Genomic DNA, 18583 nt, shown 5'->3' with positions numbered 1-18583 from the left:
AATGTTGTAAAGGAAGTTCTCGTCTTTTCTCGCCTCTTTTATGAGGTCTTTCGAATGTTGAATTCTGAGTAATTTTTGATCCAAAGCTAACTCGTACGAAATGAAACGTGCACAGACCTTTCGTAAGCCCAAATGATCAGTTAAAAGGCGTTAAATCGATGTTTTTGAGATATTCAACTCCGATTCCATGAATTTCAACGATGATTTCGGTTCATTTTCGATAAATTTACGAACAAGTTCGATGGAGTTTTCGGTGATTACTGATTTTGGGCGGTACCGATGACATAAACATACTGACACTTTTGAAGCAATAACCTCGCTTCCACTGATACGAATGTCACCAAGCATTCACTGGAAGTCCGCTAGAGATGCAACTTCGAACGGACAAATTCATTAAAAATATGGCGCCATCAAAAACATTTTTATGACGCCAGTCTTGTTTATTTTGGACTTTACCTTGTACTCTGTACTTAAGCACATTTGGAAAATTCAGTAAAGTATAAAAAGATTTAGATAATTAAAAATACCTCAACGTACATACATATCTTTTTCCTCGGCAACACATATCATTAACACCTTTCACACACCCAGTTCTAAGAAATAACACCCGGAAAAATGGATTTAGATACTGAGAATGTGTTCACTTCTGAGGTTAAACAGATAATTTAAATTGAGTTCGCGTTCCTCTCTATGAAATTTCAACATTAACTTGGGAATTTCGAAGCTTTTAATTTTTTTATTTTTCACACATAGAAGCAGGCACTGTGCAGTGCGGTAACTATGCATGTCGACGGTGGTCCATACAGTGGTTTTTTTTTTAAATTCAAAAAATTAAAAAATTAATTTATTCTTGTAAACTAATGGTTTATTCGAAAGTGTATGTATTTGGCATGTGACTGTTCCAGCTGGCTTCACAGTAACGCATCCTGGTACCCTAATTTTCCAAGGCCTTTGTGAGGGTTTCCGGCTCTACCACACGAGTGGCTTACTCAGTATTCGCCTTAAGCGTCTGGATCATTAATGGATTTTCCGCATAGCATCGATCCTTCACGTCACCCCACAAAAAAGTCTAACGGCGTCAAATCGCAACTCCGGGTTGGCCAGTTGGCATCGTCGAAATGGCTGATAGCCAGATTACCGATCTTAGTGTGCTTGAGCCGTGTGGCATGGCGCAACATTTTGCTGCAATCAAAAATAGCCGAAGTGCATGTCTTCGATTTCCGGCCACACAAGGTCGTTTATAACGACTCTGTAGAGCTCAACGTTGACCGAAATGCTGTTTCCAGCAACCTTTTCGAAGAAAAATGGGCCTCCCCTCCAAACTCTCACTCTCTGAAAAGGTGATTTTGACTTGTCTTCAATAAACGCACTGCTTGGGCTTTGGAAAAAAATTTGCAATATTTTCCAATGTTGTTCAAGTTATGAAGCCATTCATTTCGTTCCGCGGATATATGTATGTATGAAACTGACTTTCTGTTGAGATTTCCCGCGTGAAAGAGCAGTCACTACCAAAATAATTGATCAAAAACAACCGCTATATGGACCAACCTGTATAGATATAAATGATACGACTTTGAAGGTTATTCTGCAGGTCGGTTGCAAAACACGTAAAGAAACTAGACTGAATATTACAATAACAAAATTAAAAACAATCCCAAAATTAAAAAAAAAGGTTTTTTTCAAAAAAATAAAATTCTTCAATAAAATTATAAAAATTTTGAGAAGTACTGAAGATATTTCACTTTAAAACATTTGTTACTATGTTTACTTACTTTTCCACATCAATTGCGCAGTGAAATTTGCTTGTTTTTCAAATATTACAAAAAAAAATCCAAAAAAAAAAATTTTTTTAAATGTTAAAAATAAAAAATTATAAAAATGTTAAAAATAACTGAAGTTTTTTTACTTTAAAACAATATAAAAAAACGATACAAAACGATACAAAAATTTTCAACACTGAAATCGTTTTTTTTTTTTAATTTTTTTAAAATACTTTATACTCAAGGTAACAAATAAATCAATTTTCAGAAAAATCTACGGCAAAATACTTGGGTCATTTGACATGGAATCGCTCATTTGTGATTTTGTCATAAATTTTATAATAAAATTGATATTTTCTAACTTTTAGTGAAAAAAGTGGAGTCACTAAAGATCTGCTCACAGCAATCATCGCCACTTATAAGCTTGCGTTTTCTAAAAAATCAAAACGATGCAAATCAAACGGTGTATATTTATATATGTATACAGTAGAAGCCCGATTTGGCACCCCTCGATACTTACAATACATTTTTCTTTTCATTGCCTACTCATTTCTTGCAACATTAGAAAATGTTTGCCTCAATACTTGCAACATTATTGTTTTTGAGTATAAAGCTCGGGGAAGTACCGTCAATGGAATTCTGGTAATGACATTTTTTGAATTGAATCAGCTGAACGAATTTAGGGGAAGTACTCATTAAGAAACTCTCAAGATTTCTGAGTTTCCAAATATGGAAAAGGCGTTGTTCAGTTTGCTTGCGAAACGAAGGGCCAAAAACATACCAATTACAAGTGATATGATGAAAGAGAAAGCCAAGTTTTACATGCCAAAATTCACGAAGTCTGGAGGCTTCAACTCTAGCAATGTTTTGTTGTAAACTTTAAAAAGTGGCATGGAATACGATGGCTTGAAATTTGCGAAGAAAAATGATCAAATAAGAGTAACTCCATCAACCCATTTTTGGACAAATTTAACAAAACTTTTATGGTCTTAATTTTGACAAAAGACCAGATATACAATGCCGATGAGTTTGGCTTATTTTGGAAGCTCTTACGCGTGCGCTCGAAAGATATCAATAATGTTTCTTGCTTGTAAAAATCATAAAACAAAAACAATGATTATTGATGAATCGGCGAATCCGGGTTCATTAAATTTTTTTACTGATATGCCTGTTGTCTACAAAGGAAATAAAATTGCTTGGATGGCTTTAGCTTTATTTGAAAAATGGTTTATTCCAGAGGTATTTTAATTTCTTGTCGAAACCAATTATCCTGTTTTAATCAAAAATTGTTTGAATAAGCAAGTAAAAGAGTTACTTCGTGTGCAAAATCTTCCTGAAAAAGCACTTCTTATTGCTAATGATCCATGCCATCCCAAAGACGGCGAGTTACAGAGCTACGACAGCCAAATACCTATCAATAATGTGCTTCCCTTTAAACTGTAAGGCCCTAATATAACGGGTGATTTTTTAGCTATTCTCTTTTTAAACAGTTGGTTTAAGCAGCTGACGCACGTTTCGTGTTTTGTTTCACTGTCTTGGTTTGGTCTATAATTTAACCATGAATCGTCTTACAAACGAACAACGCTTGCAAATTATTGAATTTTATTATAAAAATTCGTGTTCTGTTAAGAAAGTTTATCGCGCGCTTCTTCCATTTTCTGGTCAGTTTAATCGACCCAATGAAGCGGCTATTCCAGCTATTTTGACTAAATTTACAACCAAACTTACATTATTGGACATCAAACCACCAACAAGCTTACGTAGAGTGCGAACTGAAGAAAATATCGCAGCTGTATCGGCCAGTGTTAATGATGACCATCAATTATGCATTCATCGCCGTTCGCAGCAATTTGGAAAATTGGAAATTTGGAAATCAACAACGTGGAAAATTTTGCTGGTGCAAGAATTGAAGCAGAATTTTTGGTGAATGAGCTCTTGGAAAGTTGGCCGAAGACCCACTTTTTTATCGAGAAATTGTGTTCAGCGACGAAGCTCATTTTTGGATCAATGGGTACGTAAATAAGCATAATTGTCGATTTTGGAGTGAAGATCAGTCAGAGAATTGCAAGAGCTATCAATGTATCCAGAAAGGTCACAGTTTGGTGCGGTTTATGGGCTGGAGGTATCATTGGACCGTACTTCTTCAAAGATGCTGCGAATCGTAATGTAAGTGTGAATAGTGAGCGCTACCGTGAATTGATATTCAACTTTTTTTTGCCCAAAATGCAAGAGCTTGACTTGCATGACATGTGGTTTCAGCAAGACGGTGCCACATGGCACACAGCACGCGTAACAATGGACTTGTTGAGAGGCGAGTTCGGTGAACATTTTATTTCGCGTTCGGGACCTGTCAATTGGCCACCCAGATCGTGCGATATAACGCCTTTAGATTATTTTTTGTGGGGCTATGTTAAAGCTCATGTCTATTCAGACAAGCCTGCTTCAATTAACGCATTGAAAGACAACATTAAAGCTTTTACTATATATGTGAGATACCGGGCGAAACATTGGAAAGAGTATGCCAAAATTGGACTAAACGGGTGGACCATTTGAACCGCAGTCGCGGTCAACATTTTTATGAAATATTCTTGAAACATTAAATTATATGGGCTGTACTATCGATTTAAATAAAAATTTCATGCATTTTTCTGAATTTTACGTGTTTTTTTGAAAAGCTTTCCTATAGCGCTAAAAAAATCACCCTTTTAGTACCGCCCATGGATGAAAACGTTATAAGGCATACTAAATTGAACTAGAAAAAATCCCTCTTAAGTAACATTGTCGCTCGTGGAGAAACTATCGCTGAGTGACTGCGAAATATCGACCTGAACAAAGCAATATGCTTTTTAAGTGTATGGGATGCTAGCTCTCACCGAACTTCAGTTTAGTCATCGTTTCAAAAACCGTTTGAAAAGCGTCTGGCTGGAATTGTGGCATCATTGAAACTTATCGCTTTAAAGTGAATTTAATTAATATATTAAAAGCAAATAAACTTGGATTGTTATCAGTAATAAAACTATTTTAATTTGTATGGAAAAAATACCTCACTACTTCCGACAACCTCGAAACTTGCAACGAGCCCGGTTTTCATTTCGTGCAAGAATCAAATTTCTACTGTGCATGCCTAAAAACTCTTAGGCGAACCCTACACGTTCAATTAATATCACGATGTTTCGATCATAATACTATCGATTCATATTGTTTATTAACCGTTTGAGTGAAATATTAGTGGAACGTGATCCATAGCACAAAATACCTACAATAATATTTTGAAAGCCATCAATATGGATCTCGATCCAAACATCACAATAATTATTGCACGCACAGCATTATTTTATTTTGCATTTCGGCTTTCAATCAAAAGTTTTAAACTCATTCTAAAAATACGAGTCATCTGGAATTTCTAGGAACCGATTGCTGGAAATTAAAAGTCAACACAAAAAGTATTTATTTTATATTTATATCTTTATTATATGTACTTTGAAATCTTACAAAGTTCGCTTTATGCGTATAGAACAAGAATTCTATATACTTATTTAAATAGCGAGAAGAAAAATAGCAGACCACGTAATTCTCTGTGTAATGTCTGAACAATTACATCTTTTACAATATAGTTAGTAAATTGTTGGTTGTATGGTATGCACAAGTTTCCACAAATGAAACTGCTAAAAACTACGCGAACTCTCAGTTGCAATTTTAATAGACCTTACAACTAATGCAGTTAGTTTGTAATCTATTTGGTATAATAGTACTTGTTTTTGTAAATCAAAATTTTGGGTTAATCATCTACATACACAGTCCGTAGCATTGTGGCTATCCCCCCTTAGAAAGAAAAACGTGTTTTTAATATTTTCATCAGAGCATTCTAGACATTTACTTCTGTAACGGTGTTTCATCCAACCCGCTGATGTTAACGGAACTTACTTCATGAAATAGTGACACTTTCCACTTCCAATAGACAGAATCTTAAATATTTTTTCTCCATTTCGTCACGTCTTGCACGTCGTCAAAGAATAAATTTCCGACAATTGATTAATACAATGAGACTATTGTAAAAGGGTGCATACACATTTCACAAGTTCACTTTTCAAGACCTATAACATCAACAGATCGGACGCAATGTTCGGCATTGTGTTTGGAAAACATTAAAATCACATTTTTGCAATATCGAAAGGATATCCCAAGCGCTCGGACTGTAAATATGTATGTATGCTTGTATTATGATCCCTCTTACACTCATTTGGAATTTATAAGAACTTAGCTGGTATGACAATAATCAAGATATGGTGGGAATTTACACAAAAAATTAATCAACTCTTATTATAGTTTGCTTATTTGGTCTTTTTAATTGTTAATTGTTCTTTTAATTTAATTAAAAACGTAGATTTCTGAATAAAATCATATTAAGTGTAGAATTAATGAAATTTAAGGAGGTTGTAAGTCTTAAAGGTAATATTTTTTGCGTATATATTTTTTGTTTGTCAAAAACATGGACGCATTCTGACATCCATAGCTTGGCGATGTATGACTTAGAAGTTTCGCCGACCGTTGTTCTCGTGCACACTGCAAAACAAAATAGTGTATCGTTAATATTGAATATGAAACAATTAAATGTATAAAAATTTAATATCATATTTGGAGACATAGCCACAAGGTTTTAGTATGCTAACAGTTAAATTTGACACATATACAATATTTGTTAACACTGAAACAAACCCATGGAGAACAAAACCGATTAGTTATATTTATAAATGTATATATCTATGTATGTATGTAAATGAAGGCACTAATACACTTTGTAAGAAGACAAGGGATTTATTGTTACTTGTGACACAAAACAACAAAATCACTAGTCTTCCACGCAAAATGTATCTGACAGCGATTAGTTGAGCGAAAAATGTAGTAGCACAAGCGTTTCTATGCGTTTGAATATCCCATTATTTGAATAACACACTTTAGACCATTTAACCACAATCACCACTTTAGTACACATATAAATGTTAAGATTATCGATCAATTGATTAGTATTTTCTTACTTTCTTTGTGAGTTATAATGAATATGAGTTTTGTTTTTTCGATAATTTCATGAGTTAGAGAACTTGTTCATACTTTTAGGATGTGTTCGACACCAACCTCTGTTGTAAAAGATACTGGGCCATTTGGATTTGCTTAGGGTTACCGGAAATGGTGATGATACGGTCAGTTGAACCAGGTAACGGTTCGTCGATAGTAATGTAGGCACCAGACTCATTACGGATACGGCGAATACGGCCGCCTCCCTTGCCAATTATAGCACCAGCCAACTGAAAAAAAACACATACAGTTAGTCAAACTTTTCAATATATTATTATATACTTGCACAATGTACTCACATCTTTCGGGATGGTAACCTGCGTGCTGTTTTTAGGATCGTGACCATTCGGAAGATTTCCGGAATTACCACCATTCGGTCCATTGTTGTTGGGTCCTGGACCGAAACCCCCAGAGCCACCTGATCCCATACCACCACCACCAGATCCCATGCCATTGTTATTGTTTGGCCCACCGAATCCACCGCCTTGATTCATGCCGCCGCCACCAAAGTTTCCACCGCTATTCATTTGGTTGCCACCGAAACCGCCACCTGGGTTGCCACCACCAAAGTTGCCTTGATTGCCAGGACCGAAGCCACCGCCACCACCACCGCCACCGCCGCCAAAGTTACCAGATGGTCCATTATTTCCACCAAATCCACCGCCGTTGCCGCCGAAATTACCGCCACCGAAACCGCCTCCTCCAAAGTTACCACCGCCGAAATTGCCACCACCATTATTGCCTCCGAAACCATCATCGTTAGCCCATGGATTTATGAATGGATTATCACGCCGGCCGCCGCTGCGACTACGATCATTTCGTCCACCACGATCGTTGCCAAAATTGCCGCCGCCGCCGCCGCCACCACCATTACCACCGCCACCGCCACCACCGCGTCCACCACGCGACTGGCGATTGTTGCCACCACCACCACCACCACCGTTGCCGCCGCCACCACCAGAGCCGTAACCACCATATTCGTCGGCGTACATACGATCAAAATTGGTTGGATCATAATTATGGACTGGACCCTTGATGGGGGTCTGAAATTATTAAACAACAGACAATAAATATTTTCACGTATTCTATTCCAAATCCAAAGAAAACCTACTTCTCTTGTCAGCGAGATAACCTCACGTATAGCATCAATCACCTGGGACTGTTTGCCGACAGTTTGCACCACTCGATCTGTACTTTGCGGTGCAACATTCGAGAAAACCTTCAAAATACGACATCCAATTTTCTGAAAAAAAAGAAAACAAATATAAATAATAAAAAATGAGGCGCTAAAAGAAAGACGTTTGAAAAAAATTTAATATCTAAGTAGTATATCCCAATTATAAGGGATTTCTTTTTCTCCAAAGAAATTTATGTACATATGTACATCCATGCATGCAAGTATATATACGAGTGCTTTAGAAAAAAAAATTGAAGCTAGCAGATTTTCTTTAAGCCTCCGTTGGGCACCCAGGTCTGGCCAGACTATTTCGACTTTGGACGTGAATTTAACATATTTCTATTACAGCTAACGGACTTGAGTTTCTAGGTTCGGTTAGTTTGACATGGTTGCCCATAGGGAAAGCACACTTTGACGAAATTCAAAAATCCGTCATTTGTGATGCCATTTAAAGAAGATAAGAATGCGGGGAAGAAAGGAAAGACCAGGAAGAGATGTGTATTTGTTGAAGACAACCGTACGATGACTGATTTACGGTGGTGTTATCCTCTTCGTACTACTGATAAAATTCATCAGGTTTTTAATATCCATGCCTGTTATATCAACTTCCAAGTAGCTTCCTAAAAAGGATCCTCGAACAGGACGAAATAATGCCAGACCAGGTGCCCAGCCGAAGGTTTTAAAAAAAGTTGTCCAACCGAGGGTTAAGCCAATAATAAAAAAAATTTATTTATATGAATTCTTAAGCGCTAAACCCCATTAATTGAATGCGTGTTCGGCGAACAGTGCTAAATCATACTAAGCTTTTATATCGAAAGTCCTCAAATGTGTAATTCCAGTAAAATAAAATTTGTACTAGTCGAAAAATTTGCTAATACTTAAACCACAGATTCGTTATGTTGAAAGCAAAGCTTTTTGAATTTATGCTACGAGGATTGCATCATTTCTGAACATTAAATTCTTTTGTGTGTGTAGTATTGGTAGAAGCAGTGATACAAAGTTATTCCCTTCTTTTATGGTACAATAATTCACACCACGCGATACAATACGATATAATAGAGGCTTGACCAAATAGGCGACAGTTACATTTGAAGAGGCCAGAGGAGTCGGAAGAGGAATGTAAGGCGACACTTTTACACAACCTACAAACACAAAAGTTTGACACGAAGCTGAAAAGTTGAGTCACAGCCTTACAAAGTGAATGAGAAGCCTGTTTTGTTCACCCTTCAATGCAACCAACATTCAATCATTCAGTCAGCGAAACATACACTTCCAAGTACACGAACCTGTAATAACAAAACAATTTTATTAATTATGAACATGAACAAACACAATCGGCAATGTACCCACTAACATCCACCAACACTAGAGCTAAAAGCCTTGCCATACCAGCGCACATATGTACATACGTCCAAGATAAAGCTTACCCAAAGGAATACAATTGAAAGTAGTCACAAAGAATATGAACGAGTGGAAGGGCGAACAACAGCCATCATAGTTGCTATCAGTAAATGTAAGACCAAATATAACCAGCTAAAACATACCTTTCTCTCCCATAGTTAAGTTATTCTATTTGCCTTTTTTATATTAATTAATACGTAAGTGTGTTCTTATTCTTATTGATTAATGAAAACGTTCACAATGACATTGTTCCAAGTAAAATAAAAATCAGTTATGTACAACTGAGCGACGACCGAAAACTAAAGACATCCGACATCCAACATCCCTGGCGCAGACGAGGATATGGTTACCGAAATGCCGAACGAAGATGTTGCCGCGACCAATCTTAATATTGAACTAGTTGGACTGAATTCATGAATTCCGAAACGCTGTGTCAGCATTGACAATGGGTACCGCCGACTGCTGTTAATAACCACGCGCACGCAACTCATAAGGGAGAACGATACTGAGAAATGACCAAACCGGCACCAAATGACAGGAATAGTCAGTCGCATGTACACACAAAGTCCTATCTACATACTGAAGTAATACTAATACAAGTAGATATATACCGACATGTGAACCAGTAGGTACGATTGAACTTGGAAATGCCAATACAAATGCACGTGAATAAAAAAAAATACGTACACGACATCATATCATTCGATACAGATATGGACGGACACACACACTCGCACACATATACAAGATATATGCTCTTCTCTCTGACATGACTTCATGCTCACAGGATAAAAAGGATAAAACTAACCGAACTTGGCCATAAACATGCATGGCATTGTGTGACTACGATACGCAACGGAACCGGTGTTCGGCAAACACATGCGCAGTTCATCGTTTCTCGTATTCTATTGAATATATCTGCCTACATACATGCATACGTATTATATACGTACGTATGGATGTGTAAGCTACCCTACCCACAAGCATAGTTTCTGGCACAGGCATACATTCACACATACACGAACAATAGAGAGTGCACAAAAAAGGAAAAGAGAGACAAACACCACACCATACCGAATTTTCGAAATGAAAAATAAGTTCATTGAATTCAATGATTATGATTTCATGCGCAGCAAGCATTCGCTTTTCCTATCCTCTTCAGAAATTCAAGGAGGCCAGGAAGTAGTACAATTAAAATTTAATGGGGCAAAAAAGTATACACAGAAATCTACATACATAGCACATGCGAGCAGTGCTTTTGTAGATCGCATTATTTTTTAAGAAAAACAGGGCGCACTTCTATCATATTCTAAAATAAAGCGAAACACTGTTTTTACCAAAATTAGCGATAGAGCAGATGAAGAAGAAAACAAAAAAACTGAAAAAAACTCCAAAAAAACGAAGCAACTGCTTAGGGCATATGCAGCATAGGACGTAAATAATAAAATGCATGTGGCACATACAGCAGATAAGTCATTCAGGTAGACATGCGAGTGTTAAGCTGGTTGTTGCAAGCAACTATGCTTATTCATGTCCACCAGCTGTCGTTCAATCCATGTTGGCCATTAAAAACGCAGGAAGAGGTGGGCATGTACACTGCCACAAAACACAAATACAAAATTATGTACATATGCGCTCCTATATACGCACACATACACGTAAAAATATAAAAATATACTTATACAATAAAACTGGGTTTAAGTTCCCGCCAGACTTTCCATGGATGTTTGTACGAGAGTGTACGATTATGTGCTCGGGCATCACACACACCGTCATTGCAGAAATAAACGAATACATTTGCACGTGAATATTTATGTTGTACACCTTCTCAAAGAAAGGTTTTGAGTGTTAATCCTTCGGCATAGGTCTGTAAACCTACACTTTTTCATTTACAAAGTCATTTACAAGGAAAAGAATATTTACACTTTTAAATACCTTTTTAACCGTATTCCTGATCTTGGAGTCTTCTTAGAAGATGGGGCAAAATTAATCAGCATTTACAATTTTTTATTTAGGTTTAATATTTTAATTATTTTTATTTGCCAAGATTTATAATTTTTGCAAATAGCGTCGTACGTCAATCGTATGTAACACTTGTGAAATAGACAGATGCAGAAGTTCAAATTAAATTTTTCCATCACTTGAAATATTTTGTTTTTAAATAAATAGTTATTCAAACAAAAATTGGATGATTAATTGGGCACCACCTTGTACATGTATATATGTATATATATTGGTTGTTTGGCCGAGCTCCACCTCCTATTTGTGGTGTGTGTGCGCTTTGATCTTATTTCTCAAATAGAGGGACCTACAATTTTAAGCCGACTCCGAACAGCAGATATTTTTTTTTATGAGGAGCTTTTTCATGGCAGAAATACACTCGGAGGTTTACGATTGCCTACCAGGACAACACACCATCAAGGAATAATAAGCTAGGACTATGGGGCATTCTCACAGGTCACTGTATACTGCAAAGTCATCTGCAATGAACGAGATATGGCCCACTGATTCTTGTGCTTTCTGCGATCAATCCCGGGAGACTCCAACGCACCTTCTGTAGCGCTATAGCGCGGAGAAAGTTAATACATCTCGGTCAACTGCGACAACAGCTCTATCCTGAGTTTAATAAGGGAACTGGGTCTGGATGAAGTACTGTAATGAGCAGAGGGCACAAAAAACCATGAGGTACAAGTGCAAACTTCGAAGAAATCTATATATCTATCTACTCAACCTTTGCCCGGCAAGTGACACCAAAAAACTAATATTTCTTTTCTCAGGATTCAGAAAGACCTGCAGCATATAAAGCAGTGAGAAATAACAACAAACGCACTAACCTATTCACATGCCCTCTTAAATCCACTCATCTAATACTCCTCTCCATGTGAACACAATCCTTTGACAATATGTTTCTTGGACCCACAACAACAAGTACTAGTTAATTTCGCGGATGAGAAGGTTTCTAGTAGGTATTATCAGTGGCAAAAACATAACCTGGAACTTTTCAACAAATGGAGGCACCATCAGTTTTTTATGCCGTCTCCGAACGGCAAATGGTTTTTATCAGAAGTTTCCTTCTGACAGAAACACACTCCAAGTTTTATAAATGTCTGCTGGGTTTCATACTCGTGACAACCGAATAGAAGTCTCGCGTAAATTCACTGCACTACAGCGGCCGCCTCATGAAACGTTAAAGATATATTTATTTGCTTTTCATTTTTTTCTCCGGCAATGAAATTGCATTAAGAGTTATTAAAAAAATATTAAAAAAAAATCCAAAAAAATATAAAAAATATCAAAAAAAAATTAAAAACAATAAAAAATAAAAAAATTTTAAATAAAAAAATATAAAAAACATATCAAAAAATATAAAAAAAGTGTAAAAAAAAATAAAAACAAAAATAAAAAAAAAAATTAAAAATTAAATTAAAAAAATTAAAAATTAAATTAAAAAAATATAAAAAAAATATTAAAAAAAAATATAAAAAAAACATACATAAAACAATTAAACAAAAACCAATATTTGGTAAAAGCTAAACTGAATGTCAATTTCCCATTTTCTAGATGGTAGCCTTACTGTAGATACGATGAATGATGATCATCAAATAAAATATAAGAAAAAAACTAAATTTTTTATTAACCCTGGATCACTAAAAATTCGTCTAATAGACTACGCACGCCCGCAGATTTACGAATTCGACATATTCCCGTTTCACCACCTAACTAACAGAACTTTCATAAGAAAAATATAAAAATATATTTGTTTTTAATATGTAAGTAGTCTGTGAGAAGAGTGATTAGAAACGGAGTAACACTGAATTATGTTTAGTGATCTCGAGTTAAGTGGCGGACAATTAAATAAATTGTCCAAATAAAAATGTTGCAAGTGAGAAAAGAACTGCAAAATCGTGATTTCTAGAATATAAAGATGAACTAATTTCATCTCTATCAACACCCTTTGGGGAATATATAAAGTGGCGGTTAACACTACTACATACAGGATTACGTACATATGAGAAGGTTTTTTAACACACGAAAAGGAAATATTATCCCTTAAACTCAAAGGAAGGAAAGAAGAAATGCATACGTGAGCATAAAGAGCGCTAAAGTGGGGACGTGCGCAGTCACATTAAATATCTATGTATACATACATACATACATTTCACTATATACTTCGATGTTACTGATGCAAGAAATACGAACGGAAGTGGGGATAAACACATCCGGATTCAACAGTTGGCGCACAGATCATTCGCGCCTGTGCATGCGTAAGTACATTATCTTATAGTAAAATATTTATTTGAATATGAAAATGTCATTTGATCTGCGTACAAACACCAAAATGTACTTAAATTAACAATCGGAGCTATTATGTACTTCCAATTGATGATGAAGGCAGATGCGTTGTTGCTATGCTCATTTATCAAACAACTCAATATACTATGTACTATAAGTACAAAATTTAGAAATTCTAAAATAGTAGAGGAGTAACTCGCTGCACGAGCCACACACATAATGCATTGCAAAAATCAATTAAGAATACATGCATGGATTCAGACACATCTGCCGCTTCATGCATCCTTGATGAAAAACATATGTACGTATGGATGTACGCACGTAAAACTGAGGAGACGCTTAAGTGAACATGGGGATAATAATGAGCACGAGGGACAGATGTTTTGTGATCTTTAAACACACACTGTGCCGCTTACTAAGCAACACCTGTTATACATTCATCAGTTGCAGAAGAAGTAAGCAAATAGGAATACAAACACAAAACACCCCTCAGTTTAACGAAGTAAGGCTCATTCCGTTGCACAGGGAAAGAGCAGCTGAAATTAATGTTACGCGCCGGATTCAAAAATCAAAAGTAATTCGCAGTCGCTTGACAAATGTTCATGACATACTTTACAGTGGATTTTCTCAATAATGACCAAATCTGCTAACTAGAAGAGAACGAAAAACATTGCGAGGATGAGATGCAAAGAAAAGATAGATATGAGAAAGTATCATTTATCCTCGCAATATTTTTCATTCTCTTCTTCTTCTGTAATAGACAATATCCGTAGCGATAATCCTAAAATGGTGAAGACAACATCAGATATATTTACAGGAGGCCACCAGCAAAACAGAGATCCCCAATGACCTAAACGAGAACGGAGCAAGAAAGATGGCCTACTGTGTCAAAAGATGGCGTACTGTCGGATGATACACTAAACCTCCCCAAAGTTATACAAAAGGAAACAGTATCACCTCGATATCAACCTTTAGGTCATAAATAGTTGAGTATGAGGAAACAAATGTATATATTGGGTCTAACAGTATACTGGGGTGCATACTCATTAAAAAATATAACATCCTCCGGAACAAGCTATTGGATTTCACTCCATCCCCAGAAATGGTAATATATAACGTCGATAACAAGCCAGCAGCAACGTTGAAGTTTTGTCACCAACAGAAAACAAGAATATCTAGGCAACGGCAGCCCACTATGGATAGGCCTATTCTTGAATGAGGTAGAGTACCAACAATCGTCAAAAGCGGATACTGGTGTGAGAGATGGAACCCACAACGGTTAAACTTCATACGAAACAGGAATCCGCAACGCAACTGAAGAGGAGACAAAAAGGAGAAGAAAGTTGCGACTATGGCCAAGACGAGTACTCAGAATCCTTCGATCTCTGACTCTACATCCGAAAGAACAGCTGGGAAGCGTAACAGGACGCCTGACGACCAGTGGTATGTGCGGGCAGAAGGCAAGAGTCGCATAGCAAAGAAGACGAAAGTTTCAGGACCGTAGTCAAACATGACTGCATGCCAATATTTTAAAGCAAATTAGGTTGCTGAAGAACTCTCGAGCGCCGCATGAAATCCTTGCGAGTATTACGAGCACAAAACTTACATCTGGAAATATTTTTCTATAGCCCGATATTTGAACGCAACCTGCCATTCGTTACATGTAGAATATGCGCCACAAGGTCAGGGAAAAAATTATCAAAAAGCAACAACAATTTCGAGCCACTTCAAACTAAACTTTAATAAAACTGCGCACCCAAATTTTTTTGACGAAAATTTGTGAATTTTTATAAATCTTGTACAAAGTTTCAAACTTAGATTTATATATTTCTTGTATTTAAAAAAAAAAAATTATGAAACTTAAAAAGACAAAAGGAAAGTTTGTTCGTCCATATTTGCTTTCCTCTCAGTTTTTGCTTAACTATAGCCCAAACATTTTTAACAGGGTTGGCATCAGGCTACTGTGAAGTCCAATCCACTCATTCGGCTTCGGTGCTTGAAATCGTTGCCTTCTTGGAAAATCCAAGGTTGGCTAGTTCTTCCAAAATTCTTCGTAGCTGACGGTTATGCTTTTTTGATAAATTTTATTCATCAAAACTGCATTGAAATCGACAGTAAACACAAATAAACGACAAAATCCTTTTTCGGAGAAAGGTCAAACATGAATATTAGCTACAGTAACCGGACAATTCGTTCAAGTTGTCGAATATCAGCAGAACATCAGAATCGCCGTATGCAACTATTCACCAAAAACGGAGATTCATCCGTGAATATTACGTTTGTCCAATTCCGTCCTGAATTTGCTTAGCCTATGCAAGTATTTTTTTAATATGTGATCAGGAAAGCAACGATTTTTCAATGTGCTCCGGAATTTGAGATCTTCTGCCCTCAAATCGTGTTTTTAAATACATTAACACCACTTTTCTTAAAACTGCGTCAGCTTCACTCAACGACAAGTTCGGCTTTGTCACAAACAAATCAATGATATTCTGATCTTGCTTTGGAAAGGTTTTTTTTCCTCATCCTAGGAAGTCGTCAACATTTTTAACTTCGGTATACCGTTGTACCCATTTATTTATGAACGTCTTCAACATTTTTGAAGCTTTAGGACCCTCCTACATAGGAGCATTGCTTCAAATCGTTTTTTATACATGGAACTCATTGGAACTACGTATGCTTTTTAAAATTCTCACAAAACTAATAAAATGCACAACGCGTATTGCGAAAAGGATGCGTCTATTTAGCACAACTACAATTATTTTTGTAACGGAACTCTTGTTGTTTGAACTTTGCCGGACAGACTGTATATTCAAATGAGTCTTTTACTACACTTAGCCACCTTCTATTCAATGCCAAGTGGCTACGAAGTATTCAACCAAAATTACAGATCACACTACAAATGTAATGACCAATGGAGCTTCTGCTCAGCTATTCAATCCTAATAGTCGAATACCCGAACAAATCTAGTCACAAGTCGTGAATTAACGGAATGTCCGATTTTTTTAGAAAAGAAAGATATTCTGCACTGCTGCTCCTATACATTTTATATATTTTTCAAACTCATTTCAGAAACATTCAATTCGTCTATACAAAGCTTTTGTTAAGCTATTTATATATGCGCCGCCGTAGCCGAATGTGTTGGTGCGTGACTACCAATCGAGAGTTTGTAGTTTCGAATCTCTGTGCATAAACATCAAATAATAGAAAAGAAAAGGTGCATTTTATACCTACTACCAGGTTTGAACACGGCCGCCACACTAGGAACAGACGCAGACTAGGGAGCCGCTCTTTAAGAGACAGACGCTTTTGAATTTTTCGGAACTTCCGGTTTCAGAAAACGGGCAGACTTGTACCTATCTGTGCCTGAAAGCTAGCATTTCCAACATGGGTGACCCTTCTGCAGTACCTAAGTATTCCGTTGGCACAGCCCAGCTCTTCGCAGATGCACGCAAGCCTACCCCCACTACGTCAAGGTTCAAGCACGAGGAACTAAATTTAAAGATATATATTTTTAAGAAGTTCTAATTTGTAAGTGCTCCGTTGTTTACGTGTAAGAATAATTGTATTATTATTTCACGCTTGTAACTAGATAAATAAAAAATACAAGCTAATTAGTTTTTAGAACCCTGAATATAACGTTTTCACTTACGAGCTTTATTTGCTCTTTTTCAGTGAGTTGAAAAATTAAAGATTAAATTAACTCGTGAAAATTTTCGTGCGATGATTTATAAGGGTTTTCGACGTGGATTATCGGGAAAGGAGTGCATTATCAACTTACTTCGACCTTTAGCATTGAAGCACCATACCTAGCCACTGTAAAACACTGGTACAAAGAGTTCGTTGACCCTTGCAGTATGAATTTCGTGAAGGCTCTGGAGTCACGGCCTGAAATAATCGATGATGTGCGACAATTGATAACGCGAGATCATCATGTGACATATTGGGAGATAGAGGCATTCTTGGACATTAGTGGGACTAACATATATTCAATAATGCATGAAGATCTGGTTAAGATTTGTTCTCGTTAAATCTATGCATATGAGTCGGAAAGAAAATAGCACTAGACAGTGTAGATGTTCCAAGACGAGGTTAATCCAACAAAAGTTGTTCGTGGAAGAAACACCTCAAAGCAAATGGTCGGTGGTTTTTTTAGGAAAAGCCGTTCTAATTGTTAGAGGAAAGTTTGTAGATGCCCTGTACGAATTGTTGCAGGCATATCTGAACGTAGTTGTTAGATGGTGAATCTGATCAAGACGGAGCGCGTCCTATGCATGAAGAAATACCAAATACCCAGAGCTTAACACCTCTCAATAGGGCGTGCTTCGTTGGTTCTTTCTGAAAAGGAGAAGTACCTAGGCCTAATCTTTAACAGTAAACTTACGTGGAAGCTCAACATTGAAAAGAGGATCAGGAAGGCAACAATAGCCTTTTATGCAAAGGCGCTATTGGAAAAAAGATGTAGCCTCTCGCCAGTGGGGCACTTCGAATTACTCCTAATCTAGCGCTCAATGCAATGCAGACTGAGAGGCTCAGGCAACAATTTTGACCTCAATTATGCACAATCAAGTATTCTTAGAAACTTTGCGTTCATCCCTTTGGCGAATGATCAATGCGCGCCCCTGCTTAGACCCAGCGGAACATTCTCCACTCACATTCCTTCAAAGGAAGAGTGGGCGAGGTGCAGTATTTGGAAGCTGGACCTGATGAACCTGTTCACGGATGGCAGCAGAAATTCTACAAAATGTTACTATTCCTGAATACCCTACACTATTGTTAGGGGAAAAGTATATGTAACGTTAAACATTATTAAATACTCATCAAGCAAACTCTCGCTAATTAGCTCAGCTCTACTGATTAACGTGGTAACATCCCTCATTCT

The 18583-nt window shown here is 36.8% G+C and overlaps 1 protein-coding gene across 3 annotated transcripts in view; it reads right to left on the bottom strand.

Moving 5' to 3' along the window:
• Positions 1-5206: 5206 nt before the first annotated feature.
• LOC129243924 (heterogeneous nuclear ribonucleoprotein K homolog) overlaps positions 5207-18583 on the bottom strand; it is a 39873-nt gene continuing 26496 nt past the window's right edge. For 2 of the 3 annotated variants that reach the window (XM_054881379.1, XM_054881380.1), the window contains 4 exons: positions 7945-8076; positions 7133-7876; positions 6894-7063; positions 5207-6323 (listed from right to left, as the gene is read on the bottom strand). In XM_054881379.1, the coding sequence (XP_054737354.1) occupies positions 6290-6323; positions 6894-7063; positions 7133-7876; positions 7945-8076 (1080 nt within the window). In that variant the 3' untranslated portion in view covers positions 5207-6289. Of the gene's footprint in view, positions 6324-6869; positions 7064-7132; positions 7877-7944; positions 8077-18583 lie in introns of all 3 variants that reach the window. The other variant, XM_054881381.1, reaches the window with a different exon arrangement.

This window comes from Anastrepha obliqua, chromosome 4 (assembly GCF_027943255.1).
Source record: "Anastrepha obliqua isolate idAnaObli1 chromosome 4, idAnaObli1_1.0, whole genome shotgun sequence".
NCBI classification, from domain to species: Eukaryota; Metazoa; Arthropoda; class Insecta; order Diptera; family Tephritidae; genus Anastrepha; species Anastrepha obliqua.
The sequence above is the reverse complement of the archived record's forward strand: the minus strand, read 5'-3'. Positions and strand labels throughout refer to the sequence as shown.